The 25,386-nt window shown below is 41.0% G+C and overlaps 2 protein-coding genes across 8 annotated transcripts in view; one reads left to right on the top strand and one right to left on the bottom strand.

Moving 5' to 3' along the window:
- EDRF1 (erythroid differentiation regulatory factor 1) overlaps positions 1-6,056 on the top strand; it is a 45,342-nt gene extending 39,286 nt beyond the window's left edge. The window contains exon 25 of one of the 2 annotated variants that reach the window (XM_090057378.1): positions 4,149-6,056. In XM_090057378.1, coding sequence (XP_089913504.1) covers positions 4,149-4,320 — 172 coding nt within the window. In that variant the 3' untranslated portion in view covers positions 4,321-6,056. The remainder of the gene's footprint in view (positions 1-4,148) is intronic. The other variant, XM_090057379.1, reaches the window with a different exon arrangement.
- A 386-nt stretch (positions 6,057-6,442) lies between these two features.
- UROS (uroporphyrinogen III synthase) overlaps positions 6,443-25,386 on the bottom strand; it is a 49,512-nt gene continuing 30,568 nt past the window's right edge. For 2 of the 6 annotated variants that reach the window (XM_090058522.1, XM_090058525.1), the window contains exons 7-10: positions 21,820-21,903; positions 20,909-20,994; positions 18,677-18,775; positions 14,320-15,320 (exon numbers count right to left, since the gene is read on the bottom strand). In XM_090058522.1, coding sequence (XP_089914648.1) covers positions 15,195-15,320; positions 18,677-18,775; positions 20,909-20,994; positions 21,820-21,903 — 395 coding nt within the window. In that variant the 3' untranslated portion in view covers positions 14,320-15,194. Of the gene's footprint in view, positions 12,061-14,318; positions 15,321-18,676; positions 18,776-20,908; positions 20,995-21,819; positions 21,904-25,386 lie in introns of those variants that run through there. The other 4 variants (XR_016443663.1, XR_016443664.1, XM_090058524.1 and 1 more) reach the window with 4 other exon arrangements.

The raw sequence follows: 25,386 nt of genomic DNA, 5'->3' as shown, positions 1-25,386 counted from the left end.
AAAACTATCACAAAGTATTAAATCTTACGAATCTGTGAATTAGCAGGTCTGCTAATGACATGTAGTTCTAAACTGTGAAGAGTTTGTGTGGGTGAACTGTTTTTTTAAAAAATTAAATAGAAACAGAATAAAGGAGCATCTCCTTCCATGTAAGATTTTTCTCTCACTGCCAGGATTTCATTTAAAATAAAAACATGGCCTCTTACTCTTTCAGTACATGAAAACCTTCAGCTGTTCTCCAGATTAAAGTCATGAGAATGTAGTAGTTGCTAACACCATATCTGAACTCTTGGACAGAGATTTAGATGCGTTTAATCCTGCCTGGTGTGACCCTGAAAAATATTTCTTACTCCTGTGCTACAAAAATATGATGACACCATCAGCACTGACTGTAGACACTAAGGCAGAACAGAGAGCATTAGGGAAAAATAACAGCAAAATCATCCAACCTGAGTCGTATTTACAAAAATTCTGTGATGCTGACAGATTTCTTTAGTGATCCATGCTTTACTAAGTGTTAGTGGTAAGATTATAGTATCTTTGTATTTCAGTGTATAAATACAGTTGTGAAAACTGCAGTGGTTGATGCTGTTCTGTTAAATGCAGTTTATCAGATGCGTCCATCCTTCTGAAGAGAAGGTCTCAGAGTAGCTGGGAGGGTTGGGAGAGACTGATTCATGGAATGATAAAAGGCGAGAATAGAACCACTGACTCTGCCTACTTGGCACCAGTTAGGCGTATTTAATTTTTTTTCAGAAAGCATCCACAAGATGGCAATATTAATATATGAAATGCTGAGGACCAAAGTATTACCCGTCTCTCTCAAACAAATTGATATGAAGAGTAATTGACTAACACTAGTAATTGTTTCAGGTTTGTACCCTCATATTTCATAGCCTTGCAGAGGGTATAATGTCATAGACTATTTACATGTTCTCTTTCCATCCACTATTCTAATCACTGATATTCTGTTTTTAAATTGGTTTTATATTGAAGCTTCTATACATGGTACTTAAATTTCAATATAATTAGGTTTTAGTGTTCATTTTTCAACCACTGCAAAATAAAAGGAAAATGGTGATGTCATAGCATCTTAGCGCAACTGACAGTCTGTTTCATTCAAAAACTTTAAAAGTACTTTGAGGGTTAGCTAAATTTCCCTTTCTGTTTAATCATTTTATGTTTAACTGATCAAGGAATATTTGCATATTCCGTTTCTGTTTTGTGAGGGAAAGAGGAACGTTTGTCTTCCTCTGCAGTAATTGCTGGCTTGGCTAGGGAGAGAGAGCGAAGAACTTGCCCTGGCTGCCTCAGGGCTCCGATGCACTTTGTCAAGGGGAATGGAAGAAGCTCCCCCCTTTGAAACTGTACAGGTCACACCAAGAAACTTGCAGCATATTTACAAAATGAGATGAAAGCAGGGCATCTTCTAAAAAGTTAAAAGCTTAAGTAGAAGTGAATTAAGCTATATAAACTGTGGAGGAAAATAGAAATTCAAAGTAATGTTTAGTGCTGGGCATTCTTGTAATTTATTCTAGAAATACTTAGTATTTCAGTGGGTTTTTTATTGACTGCCTGTTCTCTGCAGTAAATAAACCTGTTGCAGCTTTGTGCCAAGTGTTATAAATTTAATTGCTCCTCTGTTTATTGGCAGTTTCTGAAGCATTTACAAGTGTGTTAACTGGCCAATAGAGAGATGGGAGCTTAGGAGTGACAGGGTTGCAGGAGTACGCTAGGAAAATAGCCCTAGCAACTATTCTTTGAAAGGATAAATGGTGCCTGATGACCAGGGATCTGGATTTTTCCGTTTCCCATGGAAAAATGGAGAAAACCATGAATTACCTCTTTTTAGCAGAGAAATCCGGGGATTCTCCATTTTTGCAAGGAGCTCTTGAGGCTGGCACAGCTCCAGCCTGCAAGAGCCGATTTCTTAAAAGGGCAGGAAACCCCCAGCCCTGGCCGGAGGAAAGGAGGGCCTGAGCATCTGAGGCAGCCAAAGCCGGGCTCGGGCTCAGACTCAGACTCGCCCTTCGGCCCTGGAGCACAGAGGTAAGTGGCGCTGTGGGGCAGGGCTGGGGAAGATGGTTGGGCCACCAGGCTTCCCTGTCTCGGCGGGGTGCCGTTTTAGGTCATGCCCAGGACCAATGAGGCCTCCTTCTTCCCCATAGCTTCACCCTTACCTGTTCTCAGAGCAGCTGCTCCTCTGGAAGATGTTGCTTCCCTGGTGTCTGGCAGCAAACTGCTGCCTCCAGCCCTGCTTGCCTGGGACTTAAAATGGCCACTCACTGGGGCTAGGCTGCACCTGCCTGCTGCCTGATCCAGGTGTTAGTGGCAAAGCACCTAAAGTGCTCTGGCACCTACCTTCCCCCTTATATTGTTTAGCAGGGAAGGCTTTTCCATGCTGCTCCCAAAAACAGGCTCCCCCAGAGTCTGTGATAGCCCTAAAGCACTAGGGATGTATGAAATAGGCCATATTTGATTCAGATTTGTCCCAAATTGGGGACAGTGATTCAATTTGATGATTTGGATCACTGCCCCCAATTTGATTCGGCCGAATCTGAAGATTCAATGCTGATTCAAAGAATCAGTGATTCAGCTGTAGACACAGGTTTAAGTATTTTTTCTACATACCTCCCAGGTTCCAGGTGCGGCTCACGAACACTGCAGTGCTGGGGCGGATGAAGCATCCCACAGGAGTGGGGGGGCACTGGGGCGGATGGAGCTTCTCACCGGGGGGTGGGGGGGCACATGCTCGATGGTGAAACCGGAAGTCGACTGGAAGTACTTCCGGTCCACTTCTGGGTCTCCCAGGGAGCATGTTGGGGGACTTCTGCACCACCCCCCTCTGACTTGGCAATCAGCCGTGGGGGACCGTGGGTGCCCCCCCAGACCCAGTAGGCACCAGTCGCTGAGCTCGGGGGTGGCACGTGCTCCCCAGTGGACCGGAAATGCTTCTGATCTATTTCTGGGTCTGCTGCTGAGCACTGGGGAGCCCCCTGCACTCCCGTGGGATGCTCCATCCACCCCAGCATTGCAGCATTGACGAGCCACCTGGTACCTTGAAGTAAATAGAAAAAAACATTTAAAGTTGTGGCTCTGTCTGAATCGCTGAATCTTTCTGAATCAATTCGGAGGGTTCTGATTTGATTTGCAGAGATTTAAAGGGTCTCCTGATTAGATTCGGAGATTCAGCCACCGAATCAGGCCGAATTTCTGCCAAATTGAATTGGGGACCGAAGCTTTGCATAGCCCTAGGGTACACCCCATTGGTGCTCTGCCACACTGACCAAAGTTTATCTAGCATCTTAAACTCCAGTGAAGCAGATGCCAAACCTTCTGTAGATCATCTATTCTACTGCAACTATTCTAACAGTGAAGTTATTCCTGATGTCGAGTCTAAACCTACTTTGCATCAATTTCAAGCCATTGTTATAAGTTGTACTTTCTGCAGAGAGAGAAAAAAAGTGTCTCCTTCCCCTTTTTTTATCACTGCCCTTCAGATTGCTTTCATATCCCCTCTGGAAGAAGAAATTGTATAATCAACAGCCTGGATATGGGACTTCAGAGAGTTGGCAAAGTTCAAGATGACCAGATTTTAGGCTTGAGAACTTAGGAGATACCTGTGGCGACTAAGAAAGGAGACTGAGAAAAGCACTTGTGTAGGGAAAGATTAAGAGTTGTTATGGACATCAGTTTAAGCCCACTGTAGCCAAGAGGAAATGTCAGCAACAGATTGAGACTTCAGGTCGGACAGAAGATTGTTTGGCATAGAGAAAAATTCACCAGGGAGTCAGAGAAAATATATTCAGTCAGGTCTGTGAGTAAGTTTTCCCAGGTTGGGTCTGTGAGACCATAAGGAACAGAGCCTTGTGAGATTGCTGTCAAAAGCTAAAGTAGAAATAAGGAGGATAATCTGATTTTTTTTCCCCGCCACCCCCCCCCCTTAAAAAAACCAAAACCAGAAAACAAAGTTTAAGGAAGGATTCCAGAAATAAGAGGAGAGCTAGGAGTCATGGAAGCAAAGATAAGGCAAGATTCCACGAAGAAATGGTGTATTCAGTTAATGTTTTGTTCAAGAGTATTTTGAAGATACACTCATTCTTAGGTTTTGGTGATACAGTTCATGTGACCCATCTCTTCTTTTTCAGTGGCAGTAATGAAGAGGAGGAAGTTCTTAAGACCAACAAGGAAGTTTATTCCCTTCTTTTGCGTGCGACTGCTGACAAAAGTGTGACTCTGCTAGAACGAACAGAAGTCATTTTAACTTTATTGGAACAGCTAACTCGGAACACTGAGACCAATAATACAGGAATTCAGTGACTTACTAAATACAAAAACAGCTACAAGGTAGCAGAAATAATATTGGTGCCTTGCTTAACATGGGATCAGTGGCTCTGTTTCATGTGGTACTTACTCTCTTCAACTTTGGTACATCTATTTATAACATGGTAGACCTGGAAAAGAAGAGGAATGCATTGCTATCCCATGACAGTGCAATTATGATCAGATTCTAATGTGTCTACATTTGAAGTGCTAAAATGGGAATCTAGAGGTAGAGCTTCCAGTTTCTTATGGTTGAGAAATGCAGTTTCTCTGAAAAGTGGTGGGCTTTTCAGTGGTGCAAAATAAACGTTTTGCATAAAAATATAATCTGTTAGTTAGATTGGTTCGATATTTTTTTGAATGAAATGTTACTTTGTAAGCAAAGCTTTATAAGAAGTCTTTTACCAGTAACATTCATGGAAATTGCACAAAGGGCTTTCCCTTGCATATATCAGTATGTTTTCTTTTTAGTAAGAGTTAATACCATGCACAAGAATGTGTGCCTTTTTTAGCTTTAGTGCAACACTTTTCACAGATATTAGCCATTGCTGGAATGTCATTTACACCAGAAGTGAAACTGTTTTAGCTCTATTTTGATTTATTCAATCAGGAATAGTATTACCCCTCTTTTTCAAACTTGAAACTGTGAATAAATGATAAGCATATTTTAAAAAGAAATTTATTTATTAAAAAAAAATGGTTACAGATTTGAGTCTGCATTTTTCCTGGTTGCTGTTTCATGTTTCAGACACAAAATCTAATCATGTTGAGAGAGCATTGAAGAATAAGAGCCTCTTTTTAAAGATGTAGTTCCCATTGATATCACATGGAAATTTTGTAATTGGACTTTAGTGTCAGCTTAATATGTGAGGACTTTAAATATGTAGGTACTTTATCTAGTGAATTAAGGTAAATATTCAGAAGGGTGAGTTCAGCCATATTACTGTTGCTCGAAAAATGTAAAAGTATTGCAACTATATCTAGGCAATAATGAACTGTCCGCTTATGCATAGGAAGTATTGTATTTAGGTTTATTTTGTTGAATAGTTATCTTCAGGGATCCAGGTTTTCCATTTCTCATGGAAAATGGAGAAAACCATGGATTTCCTGGTTTTATCAAAGAAAACGCAGATTTTCTCTTTTAGCAGAGCAACTCACAGATTTTCCCCTTTTGCAAAGAGCTCTGCAGGCTGGCTGAGTTCCAGCCTGCAAGAGCTGTTTGCAAAAAGGGCAGGAAAGTCCCAACCCTGCCTGGAGGCGGAAGGGGAGAGCCTGCAGCTTTTAGTTGGTCCCAAGGCCTAAGTGGGGCTCACTTTCTTCCTGGAGCCTGTGAACTGGTAAGTGGGGCTTTCAGAGGGTTGGGGGTTGCAGTGCAGGGCTAGGGTGGAAGCTGGCTGGGAGCTGTTGGGGAAATACACAGAGTGCCTGGCTGGTGCCTTTGTGAGCGGCTTCCCTTAAGGGCTGTTAGAGCTGCTTAGTGTTCAGGTGTTGCCCAGCCAGGCACTCCAGCCATGAGTGGGGAAGTGGTGGGGAAATACATGGAGTGCCTGACCAGCTCCACATCTCCCCGCTTGCAGCCAGAGTGTCTGGCCGGGGGCAGGTGAAACTGAAGCGGCTCTAGCAGCCCTTAAGGGAAAGCCGGACGTGGAGGAGCCAGCTGGGCACTCAGTGTTGTTCACTCTAAGGGGGCAAGGGGAACCCACGCCCCCAGATCTGTAGGGGGGCCGTTTGTGGGCTCAAGCTCCTCTGCTTTCCTCCTGCAGAACCACTGTAGCCCCACAGGCAAGACCCACCATGGCTGGGAACAGGGCTGCGCTGGGATCTCCTTGTCTCTGTGCTGCACCTCCTGCTGCTCTGAGTGGCAGAGCCCTGCGCTGCTTCCCTCAGTGCAGCTGCGCATGCAGGAGACGTATCACTGGGGCAGTGCAGAGTGAGCAGCTGCTAGGAGATGGCTGCACAGCTCCTCTGTCCCCAGCCGTGCCAGTTTGCGGGGAGGGGAGCAGGGCGACCTGGTGTGGCTGGGGACAGAAGAGCCATGTGGGGATCGCCAATGGCTGCTTGCTCCATGCTGCCCCAGTGATGCACCTTCTGCATGCGGGGCTGCACTGAGGGAAGCGGCACAGGGCTTTGCCACTCAGAGCAGCAGGAGGCATGGCAGGGGGATGAAGAGATCCTGGATCGGTCCCACTGTTCCCAGCCGTGCCAGGTCTTGCCTGTGGGGCTACAGTGGCCCTGTGGGAGGGAAGCAGGAAGGGAGCTCAAGCTCACAACCTGCCCCCTGTACAGATCTGGGTGTGCGGGTCCCCCTTGCTCCCTGGGAGTGTGCCCGGCTGCTGGGAGCCCGGCTGCTGGGAGCCAGCCCCACACCTGTCCGAATCAGCAGCAGACTGCAGCAGCGGGGGAGCCAGCTACATGCTCCTGCTGCAGCTGCATTCTGCTGGGGGCAGGGAGCTGTGAACCTGGGTCCCTGGTCTCATAGCCCTGACAGCTGGGGGCCCGTTCCAGCAGGGCAAGGGGGCGGAGGCTGTAGGTGAGGGGCATAAGCAGGCCTGGGGGCTGTTTTGGAGACAAAGAGGAGCATCAGCAGGGCTGGGGGAGGGAAGTAAGGGGCACCAGCAGGGCCATGGGGGGCCTTTAATTTTAATCACAGATTTTGGGGGTTTTATCAGACAATTTGCATTTTTTTCATCATGGAAAACCAGGATCCCTGGTTATCATGTTCCTAACTCCCTTGTGTGGAAATAAGATGTGGAAACCCTGTCTGGTTTTGTTTAAGTAAAAGTTACGCAAGTTAAACTGTAGGATACATATAGGGATATAAGTAAGAATCCAGTTAAAGTGATTAAACCGAAAGAGCAGTCCAGCATAAAACAGTAATTGTAATCTGCTCTATATTCACCTCAAGCAAGAGAAAATTCTGTTTTTGAAATTAGTTAAGACATATTATAAATATTGCTGGAAAACCAAAGCAGTATTAATGTTAAGTGCAAAATATCTTTTATGTATTTTATTGCCTTTCATTTGTGAGTTAATGAAAGAAATTGCTGTGTAGTGAACAGAAGAAAACTGTTGAATGACATGCATTTCTTGCCAGTAGATGGATTGGGATATCCAGATTTAGGAAGAAGTTGATTCTAATAATTAATTCTGAAGATGAACTATGTTAGAGTGTAATTGGACTTTAAAAAGTGGATTTTAAACCCCTGATTACATTCTTCCTTTCTGTCAGCTGTCAAACTTGACCCAGACTCTGAGCATCAAGAGATGTTTCATTAAGTATCACATGCTATCACACATCATTCAGGCTAAATGCACATCAAGAATATCCTATGCAGTCCCATTTTTATTCACCTAATTATACTTACAATTTATGCCCTGCAATTCTGCGGAAATGTGATGGAGCTACCAACTGCCCTGCCACACTGAGCTTCCTACTGCTGACTCAAAGGTGTGCTTGTCCATATGAATAATATGTAGATTCTATATTTCTGTTAAGATGGCTACAGTACAATTGTTGACATTGATGAGTATCTTCAGTAGGATTCACCGTTGAAATCTTTGAAACTTTTGATGTAAGAAGTGCCAAAATATCTTTGTGGCTCTGGGCTAAGTGTTTCTTTGACTTTAGAGCCAAATAAAAATAGGAAGATGCACTTTTAATCAATCAGGTCCTTTTGAGTTGGATCTCCTATAAAAATGATTAATGTCTTTGGTCATTTTAATGACTAAATAGAACATTAAGCTGTCATTCTGTCCTGTAGCATTAACTGGATTGGAATAAAGGAAGGAGCAGTTCTTTAACAAGTCCCCAGGACTTAAACATATGAACTTCTTCTCAAGCCTGAAAACCTGTGTTACATGAAACATCAGGGAAAAGGCTTCTGCTAGCTATAAGAGTTCCAAAAATAATGCCATTACTGTGTATATAATCTAATTTATGAATGTCATCATCAGTTCATGTCACTCAGCATCTTTTACATAGGCCTAATTTTTCACAATTCTGTCTTTAAAACTAAATAGCTTATGACAGGTCAGCCTTCACTATTTTATCGTGGACAACTTCTAATGATGCAAACCAACAATCATATGACCTAGTACTTACTTGGCTTCTCAGTTGTAGTATTGGGAAATACCATTAATGGCCAAGTAAAAACTTATAGTCCAGCTTTCTCTTCATGTTGTAATCCTCTCTAACTGCTAAAAGAGGACTAGAATAGTACTGTGAATTAATGCATTAAACAATCTTTTTCTTTGACTTATGGCAGTGAAATCAGGGTCAGGCATTTCCTGCTGCTTAACATCTGCCTAGGATTTAATATCTGCCTAGGATTGCCTTATTTGCAAAACTGGAATTTAGCAGGGCATCTAGGGCATTTCCCAATGCTTTATTTTATTATTAGGTGTATATGCTGCCTTTCCCAACAGAGGTTTATGGTGATTTACAGTAAGAGAAAAAAACATAGAAAATAAACAAACAAAACTAATTTTAGGGGAAAACAAAAGTCATAAATGCCAACAGAGCATTAAAATACACTATAAAGTAAAATCCCAGTTTACTCCCGCCTGTCAATCGCCTACCCAAATAGAAAGGTCATACCATGCTTCCAGAAGACATCCAGGCTCAGATTCTGGTGGGCCTCAAGAGGGAAGGCGTTCCAGAGCTGGGGGGCAACCACCAAGACAGATGGACCATATATATCCTTGCCAAGCAAGCTTAGCTAATGAGTAAAAGCTTCAGTTCTCATTTTTAAGCCCTGATCCTGAAAGGCAGCGTTTCTTACAATTTGTTGCTCTGGTAGTATGAAGCTATCCACCTAATTCAGTAGTAATGTAAACCCTGTTTCTGCAAAAGTATCATGTGTGAGTGGTGTAGCTGGCAGTCACATGTTTAATTATTCACAAGTGTAAGTTTCTGGAGATTTGGGGAATTTCACCATAACAATGTACTGATTTTTCTAAATCATCTTAAACATCAGCTTCTCCATATGTTCTTGGGTGATCTTGTGTTCAGTTGTCCTCCTGCTTAGGTGAGCCTGCTTACCTTGTGTTGGCTGGTGGAAGGCAAACAGTGCGTGATAGCAACATGAAGTTGCTAAATGCTCACTCTCTTCCGAAAGTCCTGGATATTGTGTTGTTGACAAGGGAGTGATACTTTCCAAAGTTTATGCATTTACCAGGCAAACTGCATGAGTGTTTGGGGGGTTTTTTTCTCTTTCCTGTTCCTGCCCTCTTCAAACTACCAAATTTTGTAATATCAATCCCATACATTCATGTCATGAATTGGAGCCTCCCAAAAATCATGTATTTAAAACACAGAGGTTTTGGTTCTTTCTGTTTTGCCTCCAGGTCCTTGCTTTCTGTATCTCCTGTCTTGAGCATATCTAGGCACATGCGAAGTCACAGAGCTCGTGCTGGATTTCATGGTGCCTGTTCGTGCTTGAACAGGGTCTCTGCAGTGTTCTGTGATAACAGTTTTGCTGAAGCCAATACCAACTTCTGCAAAAGAAATCAAGGTAGTATGGGGAACTGCTAGTGAGAGCTATTTTCTTTCTGGAGCCAAACACACAGCATGGGGGTTCTTCTCAGAAAGCTAAAGCACAAAAAAAGGCATGTTTTTATTTCTAGCACCTGTATATGGTTTAACTTCTTTTTAAATCTGTGTTAGTGATGTGCAATGCAAGTCAGTGACTGCTCACCGCATTCTGATTTTTTTTATTTTTATTTTTTATTTTTGTTTACTGGGAGCAAGGAAGCTGAACAACTGCAGGGAAACAAGTTTTGGCTCATTCTTATCTGTCTACATTACCAAACGGTTCCAAATCTTCCACCCAACCCTTCCCCCCCAGGTTCACTCTGCCATTAGATTTCTACTGGAACAATTTCAAGCCTATAACCTATCTCACATGCAGGGTTTGGTTTGGCTCAGCCACTATTTAGAGGTGGAGATATAAAAGCATCTTGCCTGTCTCCATGACTTGGATCAATGTCTAGGAGTTGTCTTCCATTCCCGTTGTTTATTTTTATAACATTGGGCACCTATACACAAGCAAGGAGGCTGCTCCAACGCGCTGTAGTTACAGCATGTCAGAGCAGACACAATTTAATTGAGTCTGCTGGAGTGTGGTAATTACTGTGCTCCAGCAGACTCCGGTATCTTGTGTATCAGCATCCCTGCACATAAAAATGGTGGTGGGGGTGCTTTATCTAAAGGTCATTGAATGAGCTTTATATAAAATGCCCCTGCTGCTATTTTAAGTGTGAGGACACTGATGCACAAGATGCTCTGGGTGTTTTAATTGGAGCAGCTCTCAGAGATGTTTTAATTAAAGCAGGCCCCTCCCCCATTCCCAGAGCATGTGTATAAATGCCCATAGTGTTCAGCTCAGTTGCACTTCAGAAAGAAATAACCCTGTCCAATTTCCCTACCTCCCCCTACTTCTTTTTCAGCCAGCTGAATCCAACATAGCCTCTGTTTCACCCTTGTTATATCTCTCGTCTTTCAGCAATATTAACCAAATATTCTACCTGTGGTTCTAATTTATGGATCTGTATATTTTTGTCATTTTAATTAGAGGAGTGAGCCTTGGGCTGTTAGCATTCTCCCTGGGTAAATTAATGCTGGGAAGGAGAGCTGTACAGATGTTTGGGTTGGAACATAAAAATAATTTAACACCAGTATCTTTTGCGTGTTGGACAGGGACTAGCCACCTTCAGCAGGGTCTGATTCAGGTGGTTTATGTGGATGCTGTTTGATTGTGTGGTTATGCTGACCAGTCACTGTAAAACAGCTGAATTGCTTTAGTGCCTATAAACTCTGTCCCTTGTGTTTTATAAGCAGCAATTCTCTCTCCTCTCTCTTCAGTTAATGCACTTTGGCATCTAGGAGAAATTACATAGCGGGGACTGCCAGAACACACTGCAGAACACTAAATAACCTGTGTAATGTAGCTTTTCTTTTGTTGTGCAGTGAGGTGGCCAATCTTCACACCTCCTGTCCAAGAGAATTAGGAGCAGACACTGATGGACTAATAGCAGAGTAATACTGTCTTGGTGGTATTCACTGTGCAGGCTTGCTAGGAAAGTAGTGTATCTTCCTCTGGTGAAGTACTAAGCCCTCTTCACAAAGGACTAGCATGATGTTAGTGGGCCTTTCAGACTCCCCCATCATCCTGTTTTTTTGTACTGTCCCGTTGTCAAGAGCTCAGTTCAAACCTTGTCTAATTGGGAGGGTAGCATTAATTCTTTGCTTAACCCAAGAATGTGACCAGTCGAATGAACTTCTACCTCTGAGTTCAACACAAATTTAAGCTCGTTATCTCTTATTTTCAAATGCCTTCCCATAATATATACTGAAAAGTATTTTACTTAATATATTCTTTTAATACTTTCACTGTCAAAATCTTTTCAACAAATAAATGTTTTTACTTACTATGGGAATTTTCTTTAGCAGTAAAAAGACGTAGGTTGTTTGATGGTTGACTCTATAAGCTATTGTCTGATACCTTTAAATGTTAAGTTTTAAAACAGATGTAGTCAGATCACTTGCTCACAGATTTGCTCACTTTGAGATCACTTACTTCCTTGCTGGGAGATATCAAATGTATTTTTCTGTCTTTTCCTCTGCCTTTTCACATTTAAACATCCAAATATGTGCAGACTCCTGAGCTGCAGATCAGATGTACAAGTGCATAGTTAATGCTGATCTGAACAGAGTAGAAACCAATCTTGGGTACAAGCCTGGGGAGAAAAGTGATACACTCTAAAAAGTGAGGAAAGAGGACAAGTTTACTGAACATATTTTTAAACAAATATACTGCACTCTTTGTAAGTGGCTTCTAACGTTTGAGTGCCCAGATTCATGTAATTACATAGTTGATTTCCATCTCCCTCCCCCCCACAGAGGAACCAATTACTTGTGAAACCTTTGGACTCATAGATCGTGGTGGCAATCACTTCAGCATAATCAGACAGTACATATATGAAGGGAGACGCTGCGCATCAGTGCTCACTTCTGAAAACGTGGATTCCCCCCACTCAGATGTGGAAACAAGAGGCAGAGAGAACTTCATGACAAAATGCTGTCTCTGGAGCAGTAGAGGCCGCCTTCTGAGCAGTGTCCAGAGGCCGGGGAACTCTCTCTGTTTGAGGTGGGCTATGGGTATGCAGTTGTGGCATGGTTAGTGAAAGATAGTGGGCTGTAATTTAACAGGCATATTGGATCATTTTATTTACTTTTTTTTTTTGGACCTTTGACAGAAATGTAGCTTATACCTGCACTAGAACTATCAGTAATATCACTGGCATGAACGACGCGTACCCCCGGCGGCTGGGGAAGATGGCGGCAGTAAGCAAGAGCTCCCACAGACACCACTGGCGCTGTTGGTGGGGGGAGGGGGGAGAAGTGACAACCGCCAACCAGGGGTCGGTGAGCACCCGCAGATGCCGTTGGTGGTGTTGGCGGAAGGGTGGCAAGCGGAGACTGCCTGCAGGCACCACTGAAAGTGTCGGCAGCACCTTTGTAGAGGGTGCACTGCCATGCTCGGGGTGCACATTCACCTGATGCACCCATGCATCACCCCTGCTCACTGCAACTAGCTTCCCAAATGGAGTTAAGCTGCACTTGCAGGGCGTATAACTTCATTATGGTTCTTGCTGACAAAGTGGTGGCAGAAGCGTGACATCTTTCCCTTATAAACAACACAGCTATGCAAGAAAATCGTACGTGGTAGACCAAGCAGAAAAGCTAAGCACACAAGCTGATCACTCATCTCCCTATTCCCACTTCCTGTGCCCCTGAGACACTAGGCTTTATACAAATCTTTCAGATCTTTCTTAGGTCAGACTGAACCAGCTGAAAGTTCAAAGCTTTTTGAGTGGTACTGCAGGGGACCTGAGCAGATTACCAAATCCAGTCTGCTATGCATTTATTCTTAAAAGAAGAAATGAACACTGAATATTCTACAGCTACCATAAAGCTACTGAACGGCTGAATCTGAATGCTAAACAGCTTGACTTAGTGTACATTCAATCATGTTAAAGAAAATTGTGGCAGAGAAGGTCAAAACCTATTTTCTAATCATTCTTTTTTCCTTTCCTTTGGGGCATGTCCATACACAGTTCTGAAGCCACATTTGGTTGTAGCAATGCTGGAGTCTTTCACAGGATTTTTATGATAAAGTCCTTCCAGCATTGAATGTTTATTCTTAAGAGAAATTCAAGATTTGTTTCTTATGATGCTTTTCACTACACTTGGGTAAAAACAGTCACAAAGTACATCTTGTAGCCATTACTTTTTTTCAACTCTACTTCAGATGAAGAAATTGAATCACTATGGATTCTCAAAGCAAAATAGTTACGCTTACTGGGCTTAGTTTAAACTGACAAATATACATATCCGCTAACTTGAGTGAGAGGTGGTTTCAGATCTTAACTACCCTGGATATGAAATTCTTGTTATATTTAAGTCAGGTCACATACTTTTAAACTTAGCCTTTGAAAATCTGCAGCAAGTAAGGCATCTCTGTTATTCTGTGGATGTTCTGGACCCATACTATCATGCTTAATTACATGTATGATTATAATTTGACCATACTTTCATTTAGATTCTCTCTCTCTCAATATTAGCTGAAGGTGCTCAGTAGTGTTAAATGGGTTTATTCTCCTGACCAGATAAATAATTAAAACATAAGCAACATCTAACATGGGAATTCTAACATGACAAGGTATCCTTATGTTTCTTCATTAACAGGTCATTATTTTTATTGTGCATAAACCTTCTTCCTGTTAAGAGTAAAAACCAAAAAATGAAGAATTATGGATGTATGAACCTAAAAAAAAAGTGTAAAAATGCACTGGGTCATTCAGTAGATCTGCAATTAACTTTTTGCAACAGTTGCACACATCCTTCCTAATTTTATTATGTATAACCAACATCCAGGCAAATACTTGTGTTTAAGATAAATATGGAATAGATTGGCAAGAGTTTTACAATAGAAAATGTTTTATTTTGATAGCATTTTTTTTACAATGAGTTTTTTGTCCATTAACTCTTAACACCCCGCATCACGTATTGCAAGTTACTTGATGTGGTATACTGTGCATGTAATTATATGAAGAAGCAAGTCCACGATTCATCTTTTTGCAAACTGTGAAACTATTGAGTTTCAATAAATGTCAGCCTAAATTACTGATATTGAAAAAGACTATTTATTTTGTGAGCTGGTAAGGCAAATTTTGCTTTCACATGTTTAAAGTGAAAGTCATTAGCTTCAACAAGAATGTACATGATGACAGAATGAGACCCATGAAGACTGACTATACAAGAAATGGGGGTAAACTTGTAATACAAAAAAATGTCATATACAAACCTGACCTCCCAGTAGGCAAAACTGATTTCTGATAGACCAAATCATTTGAAGTGTAGATGTGCATTTTTGAAAGGTCTTTTGCCACAATGTAAAGCAGATCTAGACTATGAGAAATAAATTAAGCATTTAAAAGCAACAGGCACTCCCTAATTACTTGTTTGTTAATCTGGTTTTCTTGGCATACTGGATGATGACTTGCTCTTTTGGGCTCCTGATGGTACCAAGCTGCTGTCTTTAATGATGCCATTGAAGTAAGTCATCAGAATTGGCTTAACTTCTGCTTCCTCATCAATCTAGCTATTCTAGGCATGTTACTAGTATATAATGATGCTAACTGCCAGTGGGTTCAGCAGTACACAGGAAGTATTCAGCAAAACAGGACCATTTCATCCATTGTTCATGTCAGTTGCACGTTGATAAACTGCAGAATTTCTCAAGGACTAACTATTACAGCAACCTGGACGGAGCCAAATGGAGGTGGGTGTTTCTCTGTAAATACCAGTTCTACAAATGAAAGGCTTTTTTGATGCCAGCAGCAAGGTCCTGTGGAGTAGGATTCTCTGCAGTGCAACTCACAGGGACTCCTTCAGCTTCCATTGCTTCAGCAGTTGTTGGACCGATAGCAGCAAACTGAAGTGATAAATTAGTCATGAACAAGACAGCAAAAAAACAGTGTGCAGATCTCCTCTCGTATGACGTGCAGGACAGAATACTAGATATTGAAGTAACTGACATCATAAGCACATCTAACTTGAAGATGTCAGATTAATATGGGCGAAGCATGTTTAGCTGCTTTTAAACTACATGTTAAGTAAAGATAAAGGCCTTTACATTTTTCTTGTTGCTAGGAAAATGAACAGAAATTCTAACATGCTTCAGCTCTGTCAGTGCCAGCTTTTCAAAAAGATCTTGGCTTGTAATAATCAAGAGAAACTAAGTTCTGTCTAAATGAAAAAACTGAACAAAGGGGCCAGCAAAAAAAAACAAAAAAAAACTGAAACAAAATAGACTTCAGCAGCCCTTTTCCCTGCTATGAGACCTGCTACAGCAAGGGAGGGCAAAATCTGGCCCATAGGGCCCCTAAAAAATTTAGAAAATTAGTATTTATCTGTCCCTGGCTGCCTGTCAAAGATGACAGAATCCAGGGGCAGTAGGACACAGGGGGAGCCACTGGCAGGACACAACAGCAAAGCCTGCTAGGCCCTGTCCCTCCCCTCCCTCCTCAAACCCACCCCAAGTGGATGCCTCTGCCTAGCAGAGGCTTCTGGCCTGGGACCCTGGGGCTGTTTCCTGCTTCCCTCTGCCAGAGAGGGAAATTCAGATGGAGGTAGGGGAAAACCACAGGTAACTGCCACAGTCCTCAGGGCTGGGCTGGGTCCTGCAGTCCCAGCACTGCAGCCAGGAAGGGAGGGACTTCTGGTGGAAAAGGTCAGGGGTTAGAGGACAAGACTGATGGTCCCAAGATGGTGACTAGGGGGTGGGACACCTGTCAAGGAGCAGGGCTACCCTTGCGGCCCTCAACAGCTTGCCAAAACTCTTGTAAGCAGCTCTCCAGCTGAAATAATTACCTGGCCCCATGCTACAGTCTCAGCCAAAGGAAAGGCACGTAGGCACCAGTCAAGACAGGAGGATGTGGCTAACAGTATGACAGCCAGGCAGTTGGAGAGACATAATCTGCATATTTAGAACTTCCGTGTTTGTCCTACATGCAGATACACCAGAAGAATCCTCTTTACATGCTGAATCTGTGACAAGACTGTTCTTCACTTGAGAGAGTGACTAGCCCTTTTGAACAAGTTCTTCATGCATGGGAATCAAGTCAGTTACTGAATCTAATGTACATCATCAGAATTTGTATTTCATCTAAAATTTTAAAATTCAGAAATCTTGCTGAAATAATAGCACAGCCAGAAACTCCAAATCAAGGTTTTTGTTGCAATAAGAAAAACAGAAAAATATTTACAACTAAAAGGAATATTAGATATTGAAAGAATGATTTGCTTCACCCTGGCTTCCTCTTCAATTGCTGTTTTCAAATATTTTTGCCATTTTATTAGCGAATTATTTCTATATTCATTAGAAACCCTCTGTAGCTATTCCTAGCAATCGCTGTGATGATTAATGATGATGATCAAATTCAAATGTCCCTGCTTTGAACTCAATGCATAAGCTGATTCTGACTCCAGGATAAAGGCTACTGATAGCTTGAACCAACACAAACTTCATGGATTCCTGTTCCTCTTACTCTCACTGCTGTATGCAAATATCATGTGACACCCAAAAAAAAAAGGTTCAAAGAGGTTCAGCTCCCTGAAGATGTAGAATAATAAAATGAACTCTTTTTACAGCATGGCTTCACATGGTATTTTGTTAGTCTGCTTTGCAAACACTGTAACAGAAATGACCTGGTGGGGCCCTGTTGTGACAGTTTAGTTATAGGTGCTGTTGCTGATTTATTCTATTCAGGTTCTTATTTTACCTCCTTGCTTGCATGTGAGCTCTCTCTAATAGTGCACTGAGTAATGTGAGTAGCATTTATAATAGGCTTTTTCCTCCCTCTCTCCTGTTTTAAAAAAAATAAAATCTACCTTTCTAATTGTATTTGCTTAACAGCAGCTGTGCTGTGCAGGATTGTTATAGCAGGCAAGACTGAAGACAGGTGCCCTGTACTTGAAACAGACAGTGAGAGAATTCTTTGAGGCTTTGGAAAGCTTAGTTTCTTGCGTACGTAAGCTTTTACCTGTATAGATGATAGTCTCATAGTGCATGTGTGAGGTAGAGCTGTCAAACACAGTCCTTGCCCTGGAATTTCCAGGCTTCTAAATCAGCAGTTTATCTTGTCTTGGACCATAAAGAATGATGGTGGTACACTGAGCCAGAACTTAGGTACATGTATAAAAGATAATGAACTTCAATGGGACCAAGCAGACTTATTTCTTCAGGTACAGAAAGTATGAACTAAAGGGATAGTCAAAGCCACACTTCTACCCCACATAGCTTCCACTTTTGAGAAACTGATGCTAATGCTAAACTCTACAGCTGGCCCCTATTGATCCAACTCCAGCCTCTGCAGCTCCTGCAGAGAGAACTACACAGGAGCTCAGAACTATGCACAACACAGAACCATCTCTAGTGTGAATGTAAGGACCAGCTTTTTGCCATAGGAGTTGAAACTAATTGAAAATACAGAGGAGAAAGAAGGAATCCCCTCAGCTCAAGTGCCTCTTTTACTTTAGGCCAGAGAGTAGGATTAAAACTGGAAAAGGATGGGTCTCCACTTCTCAATTAGGACATGGATGGCCAGTAAGGGGTCCCTGTAATTCACATTCAGTATTTCTGAGCTGCAAACAAATGATGCATTTTTGTGGTGGCTTGAACATCATCTATTCAACTCTTCCCCCACAGTCCCATTCTGAAGAGCGATCATCAGTGGAAAAGGATAACAAGCTATAGCCAGCGTCTTCTAAAAGTATCAACCTTCCATTAATACCATACGTATTACACTGCATATCACTGTTAAGTTGCAAGAATGTTCTTAAATAACTGGAAGGAATCTGATGATAGGATTTTCTTCTGAAGGATTGTTTTAAAGTTCTGCAATTAGATGGAATTTTCAAACGGAAAAGGGTCAAAATTTAAAAACCTATTGACGAACACCTTGCTGCTGGTTTGCTTTTAAATAACCTTATTTTAACTGCAGATTTAAGGAAAAATGAGATATACAGCTAATTGTAACTAGCAGTGAGAATCTGAAGTATTTAATTAAAAAAACCAATTCATCTTTGCAGCATTGTTTTGACTAAAGATTAGAAAAATTCACAGTGGCCAGGAATTGTTATCCTTCAGAACAGACAGAGAGCCCTGTGACTTGTTCCAAGTCTCCTTGTAACTAAGTGGATGTAAGAAATACAACTCAGCCCTCCTTTCAACCCCCTGCTTCCACGTTAGTAAACACCAGTGTGTTTATAGTTGTTTGGGGACTTTACCTTAATTTGATCAGCAAAATTTCCAGAAAACTTCTGAATATGCTGAAGACAAAATTTGACACCAGATGGGCTGAAGAACGCAATGCTTGCTGGCATACCCTGTATAAAAGGAATAGCGTGTTGGAACAGATTTCTGTTGACTTGAGCAGCATATCAGAACACAGTTTCATATAAATCCATTCAGCAGTCTCTATGTGGAGATGCAGTGCTGGCAGCTAAGAAGAGCTGAATTTAGCCAGCCAAAATGATTTACTGTGAAAAGCTGGCAGCAGTACGATGGATGCAGAGTTTGGCAAGGCTGTCCCCATGTGGAACTACCTGAAATTCAAGTGTGATTTTTGCCATTCAATTCCCAAGGTTATGCAAGCGATTCCCTGATGGTTCTCAAAACTCCACCCGCTCTGGACATAGGCCCTCTGCTTCCCATCCTGTACATCCTCATTGCTCACCCTAAATTTTCCCTGCTTATGCAGCTGCTACAGCAAAGTAGTTTAGAACAGGAGAAATGAATACCGAGTCTTGAGTTCTACAGCTAAGCAGACACAATGCAAAGGCTTTTACCCCCAGAATATTACCTGATAAAGCTCTGAATGACAACCCTATTATGCAGCAGCATTTTTTAACAGGGAGGAAATATTAGCAAGTTTCCTTAGACTGAGGAAAGCATGAAGTCAGCTGTACTGCATAAATTTTTTTTCAGGATTGGTAGGCTTGGAGAAGGCTGCTTCTGAAGACTAAATCTACAGAGCAATCAGTTTGGTGCAAGGCTGTGCTCAAACTCAATGGAAGGCATCCATTTTTTTTTTTAAATTTACCATTTAGAAGCTAGATTTTGGTCATGGAGACTGGAATGCTGGTTCAGCTCAGTATTTCTGGCTTTCAAACAGTGCTCGACATTACTTCTTTATAGTTATCTCTAGTCTTTCAATATCAAATGTCAGGGAACTGTATGTTTAACAAAACTATCATTTAAGAATGGCTAAAAGTAGAAAGCAAGCGTATCTTGTTAGTTTTGCCTGGAATGACAAGAAAGAACCTCTCTAAAGCACAAAGGGAGGAACTATTTGGAAAATGTCCTTCTTGCTATTGACTCAAGTTTATGCTAGTGCCAACCAAATAATATACTTATAATAATTGTATTATTTGTCTGGGAGCATAAGTGTAGCACAGTATATCAGTTAGGCTGGGCAGGTGAAGCCATTCAGGACTTTGCATGAGTAGAAGAACTTTGAAATCAATATGTAATTTAACAGTAAGTCAATATGACGCCTTTAAAAGCGGAGCAAGATGTTCAGACAGGCAGGTGTCTGGAGGCAAGGCTATTATTTTGAATAAGCTGAAACCTAGCTGTAACACCAGGCTCCCACAAACAAAACATTCGATAATCTAATCTTGAGCAAACAAAAGCTTTTATCAGTAGCTCCAAATCTACTTTGTTAGGCACTGATCTCAGCCTAATGATGTTTAGCAGATGGTTAAAAGCACTTTTTGTAACAATTCTAACAGACACACGTAGCACTCCTTTAGAGGGCAGCATATCATCCAGAATTGTAATACTAGAAGAGAATCAGTAATGCATTCTCAAATGAAATAATGAGAGGAGGAACACTGCTCAGCAACCATGGACAGCAGATAATTAGTGCTGGATGCAGATTGAGATAGTTGTGGCCAACAGGTTCAATGACACTGAAAACGACAAGAGATCCTGTGTGTATGATCATTAGTAAGTGAATCAATAGCACCCCACAGTAATTGAGACTCTCGTGATAGAATCTAACATGATTTTTTTCAGAGTTTTGTCAAACAATTCAAAAAGAACAAGTGGAATAGGTAATTATTTATATAAATAATTTCCCCCCACTCCCAGTAATTCTTGTATAAAATATCGCTTGAAAACTGGATGAAAATCTGAAAGGGCCTTCCCCTTCCTCCCCCAAATAGAGACACTGGATATTTTAGGACTTTCTCTAACTCACTGCTTTTATGCCTATGCGCTATTGTGTTAAAGTTTTAGGGGAAACTGTCTCCAATTTTAAGGCCTCATTCACAATGTCCAAATGACTACAACACTACCCAAGCGTTACCTTAGTACCCATTCTGAAGAGAATATAGGAAGCTTGTTTATAGTCTTTGTTTCTATACCCTACAATGACACCTTGTAACATTTTAACAGGTTTTACATAAGCTTCAGAAAACCATCCCTTTATAGTGGTATTCTTGAATGTGTGCTACCTGTTGTGAGAAATAATTCTTCAAGGATTCTTGGAGATTGGGATGTTGAGCAGTCTGATAAACAGTAAGGCTTTCCAGTAAAATACCTGGAATTGAAAAAAAAGAACATGTGCCTACTAGTTAACAGGATTTAATGTTGTTGTTATTCCAATAAAGCACTTCTATAATTCTGACTACATTTAAATGCATCACTTCAATGGCTAAGGCAGAAATATTTTTAATAGCTTCCTAGGCATTTCTACAGCTACAGAATATAATTTTAAAGCTTTTATATGGATATGCATTCATAATCTGAGGATCTCAAAGCATATTACATATATCAGTTAATTACTGCAACTTCCCTTGCCCCTGGCTGATATTACATTTGTCACAGGATATATGCAAGTTTCCGGTGACATATTATAAATAAGCCATACCTTAAAGGAAGTTGTCCTAGCATCAAAATGGCTGATCCACCACAAAAATGGTGGATCCGTGATGAAATTGCTGTTTTTGACAGCAAACTCTGTCATGCTGGGGACACATTTAACATACAGCAAGCTCTTAGATCCTCTACTATCCATAGTGCTCTGAATAGTAGAGTGCTCCCCGCACAGTGGTGAGCCATCAGGGAGACTTGCAGACTGCCCCATTCCCATTACTGCCAGGCAATAACAGGGATAGGGACTCCTCCCCTCAAGTCAGACCTTGCTGTTTCTGGGAACCTTGCAAGCAGTCTTGTCCCTTCTGCCACCCAGCAGCAACAAGAACAGTGTTGCAGTGGCAGCAAGAACTGAACAATAGATGGCAGCCTCCTTTTGATAATGAGAACATTTTTAATCTTTTGCTATCATTGTGAGGGGTGCAGGGGACAATGTTGCTCATAATAATAAAATCAACTAATCAAAATAAACATCTAAGGAAATACCAACCTTTTTCCTTGAGCACTGTTGGAAGTATTTCTCTTTTGAGAGCTCCACAAGGAAAAAGAAGAGATGATGAATTTGGTGTTTCCTCTGTAAACAAACAAGCAACCTTGTTACATGGGTTATAAGGTTACCTTTTTCACTGAAATCACAAAAGATCTTTGAAAGTGCCAATTTTTGTACATGTACTGAAAATGTAGCAAATTGAAAAAATGAAATTGCAGTCTCATACAATCCTAAAAATCCTAGAAAACAGTTGCAGTTCAAGTCACATCTGTAATTCAGAAGCTAAAGGCTACTTAGCATGTAAATTAAAAAAGATCCCATTACTATAATACAAATTCACTGGCTAAAGAAATCTGGCAAAAGATAAACCGCCCTGCTATATTCCGTTTCCTTTCAACAGAGAATAACCAAGCATCGTGTGAATTATCTCCTCCTCATCCGGCTTTCAGAATTCCCCAGCTTTCACACACACACATTTCGGTATTTAATGGCTTAATTCAGCAGAATGTGTCCTTAGCTTGCTGAGCCATGCGTACAACCGTGGAAGCTCATCCTATGTAAAATGGACTGACTCACTTGTAGAGAATTTCCAAAGCTACCCAGAGCATTTTTTCCATTATAACCAAGGAAGGAATGGCTCCTATTCCCAGTACCAATCAACCATCACTCTTAACCTCTGGGAGGCATGGAGGTCGGGGAGAAGGACACTTCTTACATTGGGAAAAGCTTGCTGAGATTAACTGGGAGACCTAGAGCTCTTTCCTGACTGCTCTTGGAACGGTAGCAGTTTGGGGTTGCGTATTTCTGACACTTGCTTCTTTCCAACTGATCTACAAAGATTTTTCGGCCAAGAAGATGATAGGTTTGGGCTACAGATGCCACAAGAGTGGTTCTCAACCTTTTTAGACTCAAAGCACTCCTTGGAAAACCCCAGCTCTTGGGGTTCACTTTTTTTTTTTTTTTACTATGAAAAAATAATAGTCTGCAATTCTGGTGCAAAGAACTCAGAAAAAACACAACAGAATATTTCTGACACTATGAATTCCTATTTGAAATCTCTGGGTTTCTCTTGTGAGTCATGTGTAGGTGTCTGTGTACCCAACATTGCTAATACTGAGTGACAGCATGCAGCACGCTTAAAAGGATCTTGCAGCACTCAGGTTGGACTACCAGGCTAACTACACACACTCAAAAGAAACTACCAGACAGCATTTCTCTATACAGTCATTTCTAGGGGGCCACAACTGGAATCTCTGCATGCACATACCTTAGATGTTGGGAAGAGAAAGGAAAGTGAAGTCTGATAAACATAAAAAATGACTAGTGTTTTTGAACCTGACTGGATGAAATGAGGCACCACTAATCATCGTATGGGGGCATGTTCAATATTCTGCTGTATATTATGGATTTTTTAAATTAGTAATTTAGAGCTGTTCTTTAGAAGCAGTATTTTTCTTTCCTTTTTTTTTTTTTTTGTCCTCACTGTAACTGGCATTTGTGTTTTGAAAACAACATAAGAAGTGTTTCTAAGTCTGAAGAAAAAGAAGTATCTGTAGCTCCAGTCAGGACCAGGTGTTGAATTTAAAAAAGAAAGGAAAAGAAGAAAATTGCACTCTAGGCAGTCCAATGCAGCCCATTTAATTCTTCTGCTATTATATCTTTATTTAGACTTTAGATTCAAATCTGGATCACTGTACTTTGTCAGCCTGAAGGCCAAGTAAATGTATAGACTTCTTAGTCCTTTTCTAAGCTGGAACAGTTTTTTAGTGAAAATAAAATGGTGGTTTCGCAGGTTTTTGAGTATTATAATTTTTAATCAAAGAAATAGTATATAATTCTTTACCACATTTCAGTGTGAAATACTTCACAAAATGAATTACGCTACCAAATCCAATGTGGTAGCTATTTCTATATGACAGTTTTTGCCATTTTTACTACTGAAGAGAGAAGCCCTTGTATAGGTATTATTTTCATAGTTTCATAGTTTGTAGGGTTGGAAGGGACCTGAGCAGATCATCAAGTCCGACCCCCTGCCTTGAAAAGGGTGTCCAGATCTGCCACAGATGCAATCATCGAACCTTTCTTTAGCCATAGATGGAACAAACTCTGTGTTTTTTCAGCATGAAAATACATTTGAATAGTCATGTTCTGATGCCTGTGCGCAGATTTGCTTTTCCTATAGGATATTGAGTGGAAAACTCTCACTGAGGAACACAAGGATCTGAGGTAAAATTCCATACAACTAAATTATTTTTCAAGATAAGCAGAGTCCTTCTAAACTTACTACTTAATTAAGAGTTCAGTTTCCTCCTCATTTTTTCAGAGCTCTAGCAGAATAATAAACCATGCACTAAGTTGGTTATTTTAAACCCCAGAAGTAAATTCTTGGTTTGTAACATTAAGCACCAGCATTTTCTCTGGGGAAAGGCAGAGGCAACATGGTAAAAATCATACTGAAGGACCTTATTAGTAGTCAACACAGATTTATCTGAATATCCTAATTGCAAAATGAAGTTTTATTAAGAACCACAGACATGCTAGTAATAAATTACAGGAAGCAACAAAGAACTTGAGATAGAATGAAAAGAGTATTCTGTAAGATAAAGGCAAAATATGTTAATATCAACCCTACCAGGGCTCATGTCAGTTAATTGAAATGCCAATGTGATATCTGGAAAGTAACACTAATCCTTTTTGACTTGTGTTTACAAAGCAAAGAATAATAGCTTGATAGCTCTGGACAATATAACAAGGACTGGCCCCAGCAGTACCCTCTATTTCCATAGCCAGCACTACAAAGGCATTAAATGCTAATAAGGCTAAAAAGATCTGTCTTGAAAACAGACTGAAACTATCTGTTTAATTAAGAAGTCAACTGATACAGTTTCTCAATCACCTAAGCCAAAGTCAGTGCCAAAGACATGGCAAGTGAGGAACAAAAGAACCCTATTCCTACCTCAGATTTTATTTTCACTCTGACAGTCAATTTTTAATAACAAACAAACTTCTGCTCCTTCTATCTCTTTTAACTCTTTATTTGTAATTTTATGGGTAAATGAGACTAAATGTCTTACTAATATTGACACAGTATAAAGCACTGATGCAGGGCATTATGATGTATTTCATATTGTGGAGCTGTCATAAGGAATTTGTGCATATTTATCAATGTCTCATTCTGCTAAGTTTTGAGTTTGGTTAGATACGTATCAACAAGGAGACCCCATGACTGGAAGCTGTATTATTATTGGAATGAAATGATATTCTCTGGCTGACGGTTTCTTGAAAGTCTATTGTGAACCTTATAATCTTGTGGTATGTTAAAATGCTAGTTGTAATCTAATGAGAAATTATCTCTGCTCAGGACTTCTGCTGAAAAAAAATGCAGTTCTTGCTTTTCTGCTGTGACTGATTTACTTCCCTATATGCCACCAGAAGGTGTTGTTCCCAGTCTGGCTGCTTTTATCAGAAGCAGTTCCCTCCTTCGCATTGCTGGTGAATGTACAGAATAGGGAAAAGCTATCTGGGCCAAGCAGGGTGAACAATAAAACCATGTATAAGCATATCAAA

This window comes from Crocodylus siamensis, chromosome 7 (assembly GCF_052110815.1).
Source record: "Crocodylus siamensis isolate JL-2025a chromosome 7, ASM5211081v1, whole genome shotgun sequence".
Lineage (NCBI taxonomy): Eukaryota > Metazoa > Chordata > Crocodylia > Crocodylidae > Crocodylus > Crocodylus siamensis.
Note: the sequence above shows the minus strand (reverse complement) of the source record. Positions and strands in the feature narration are given on the sequence as shown.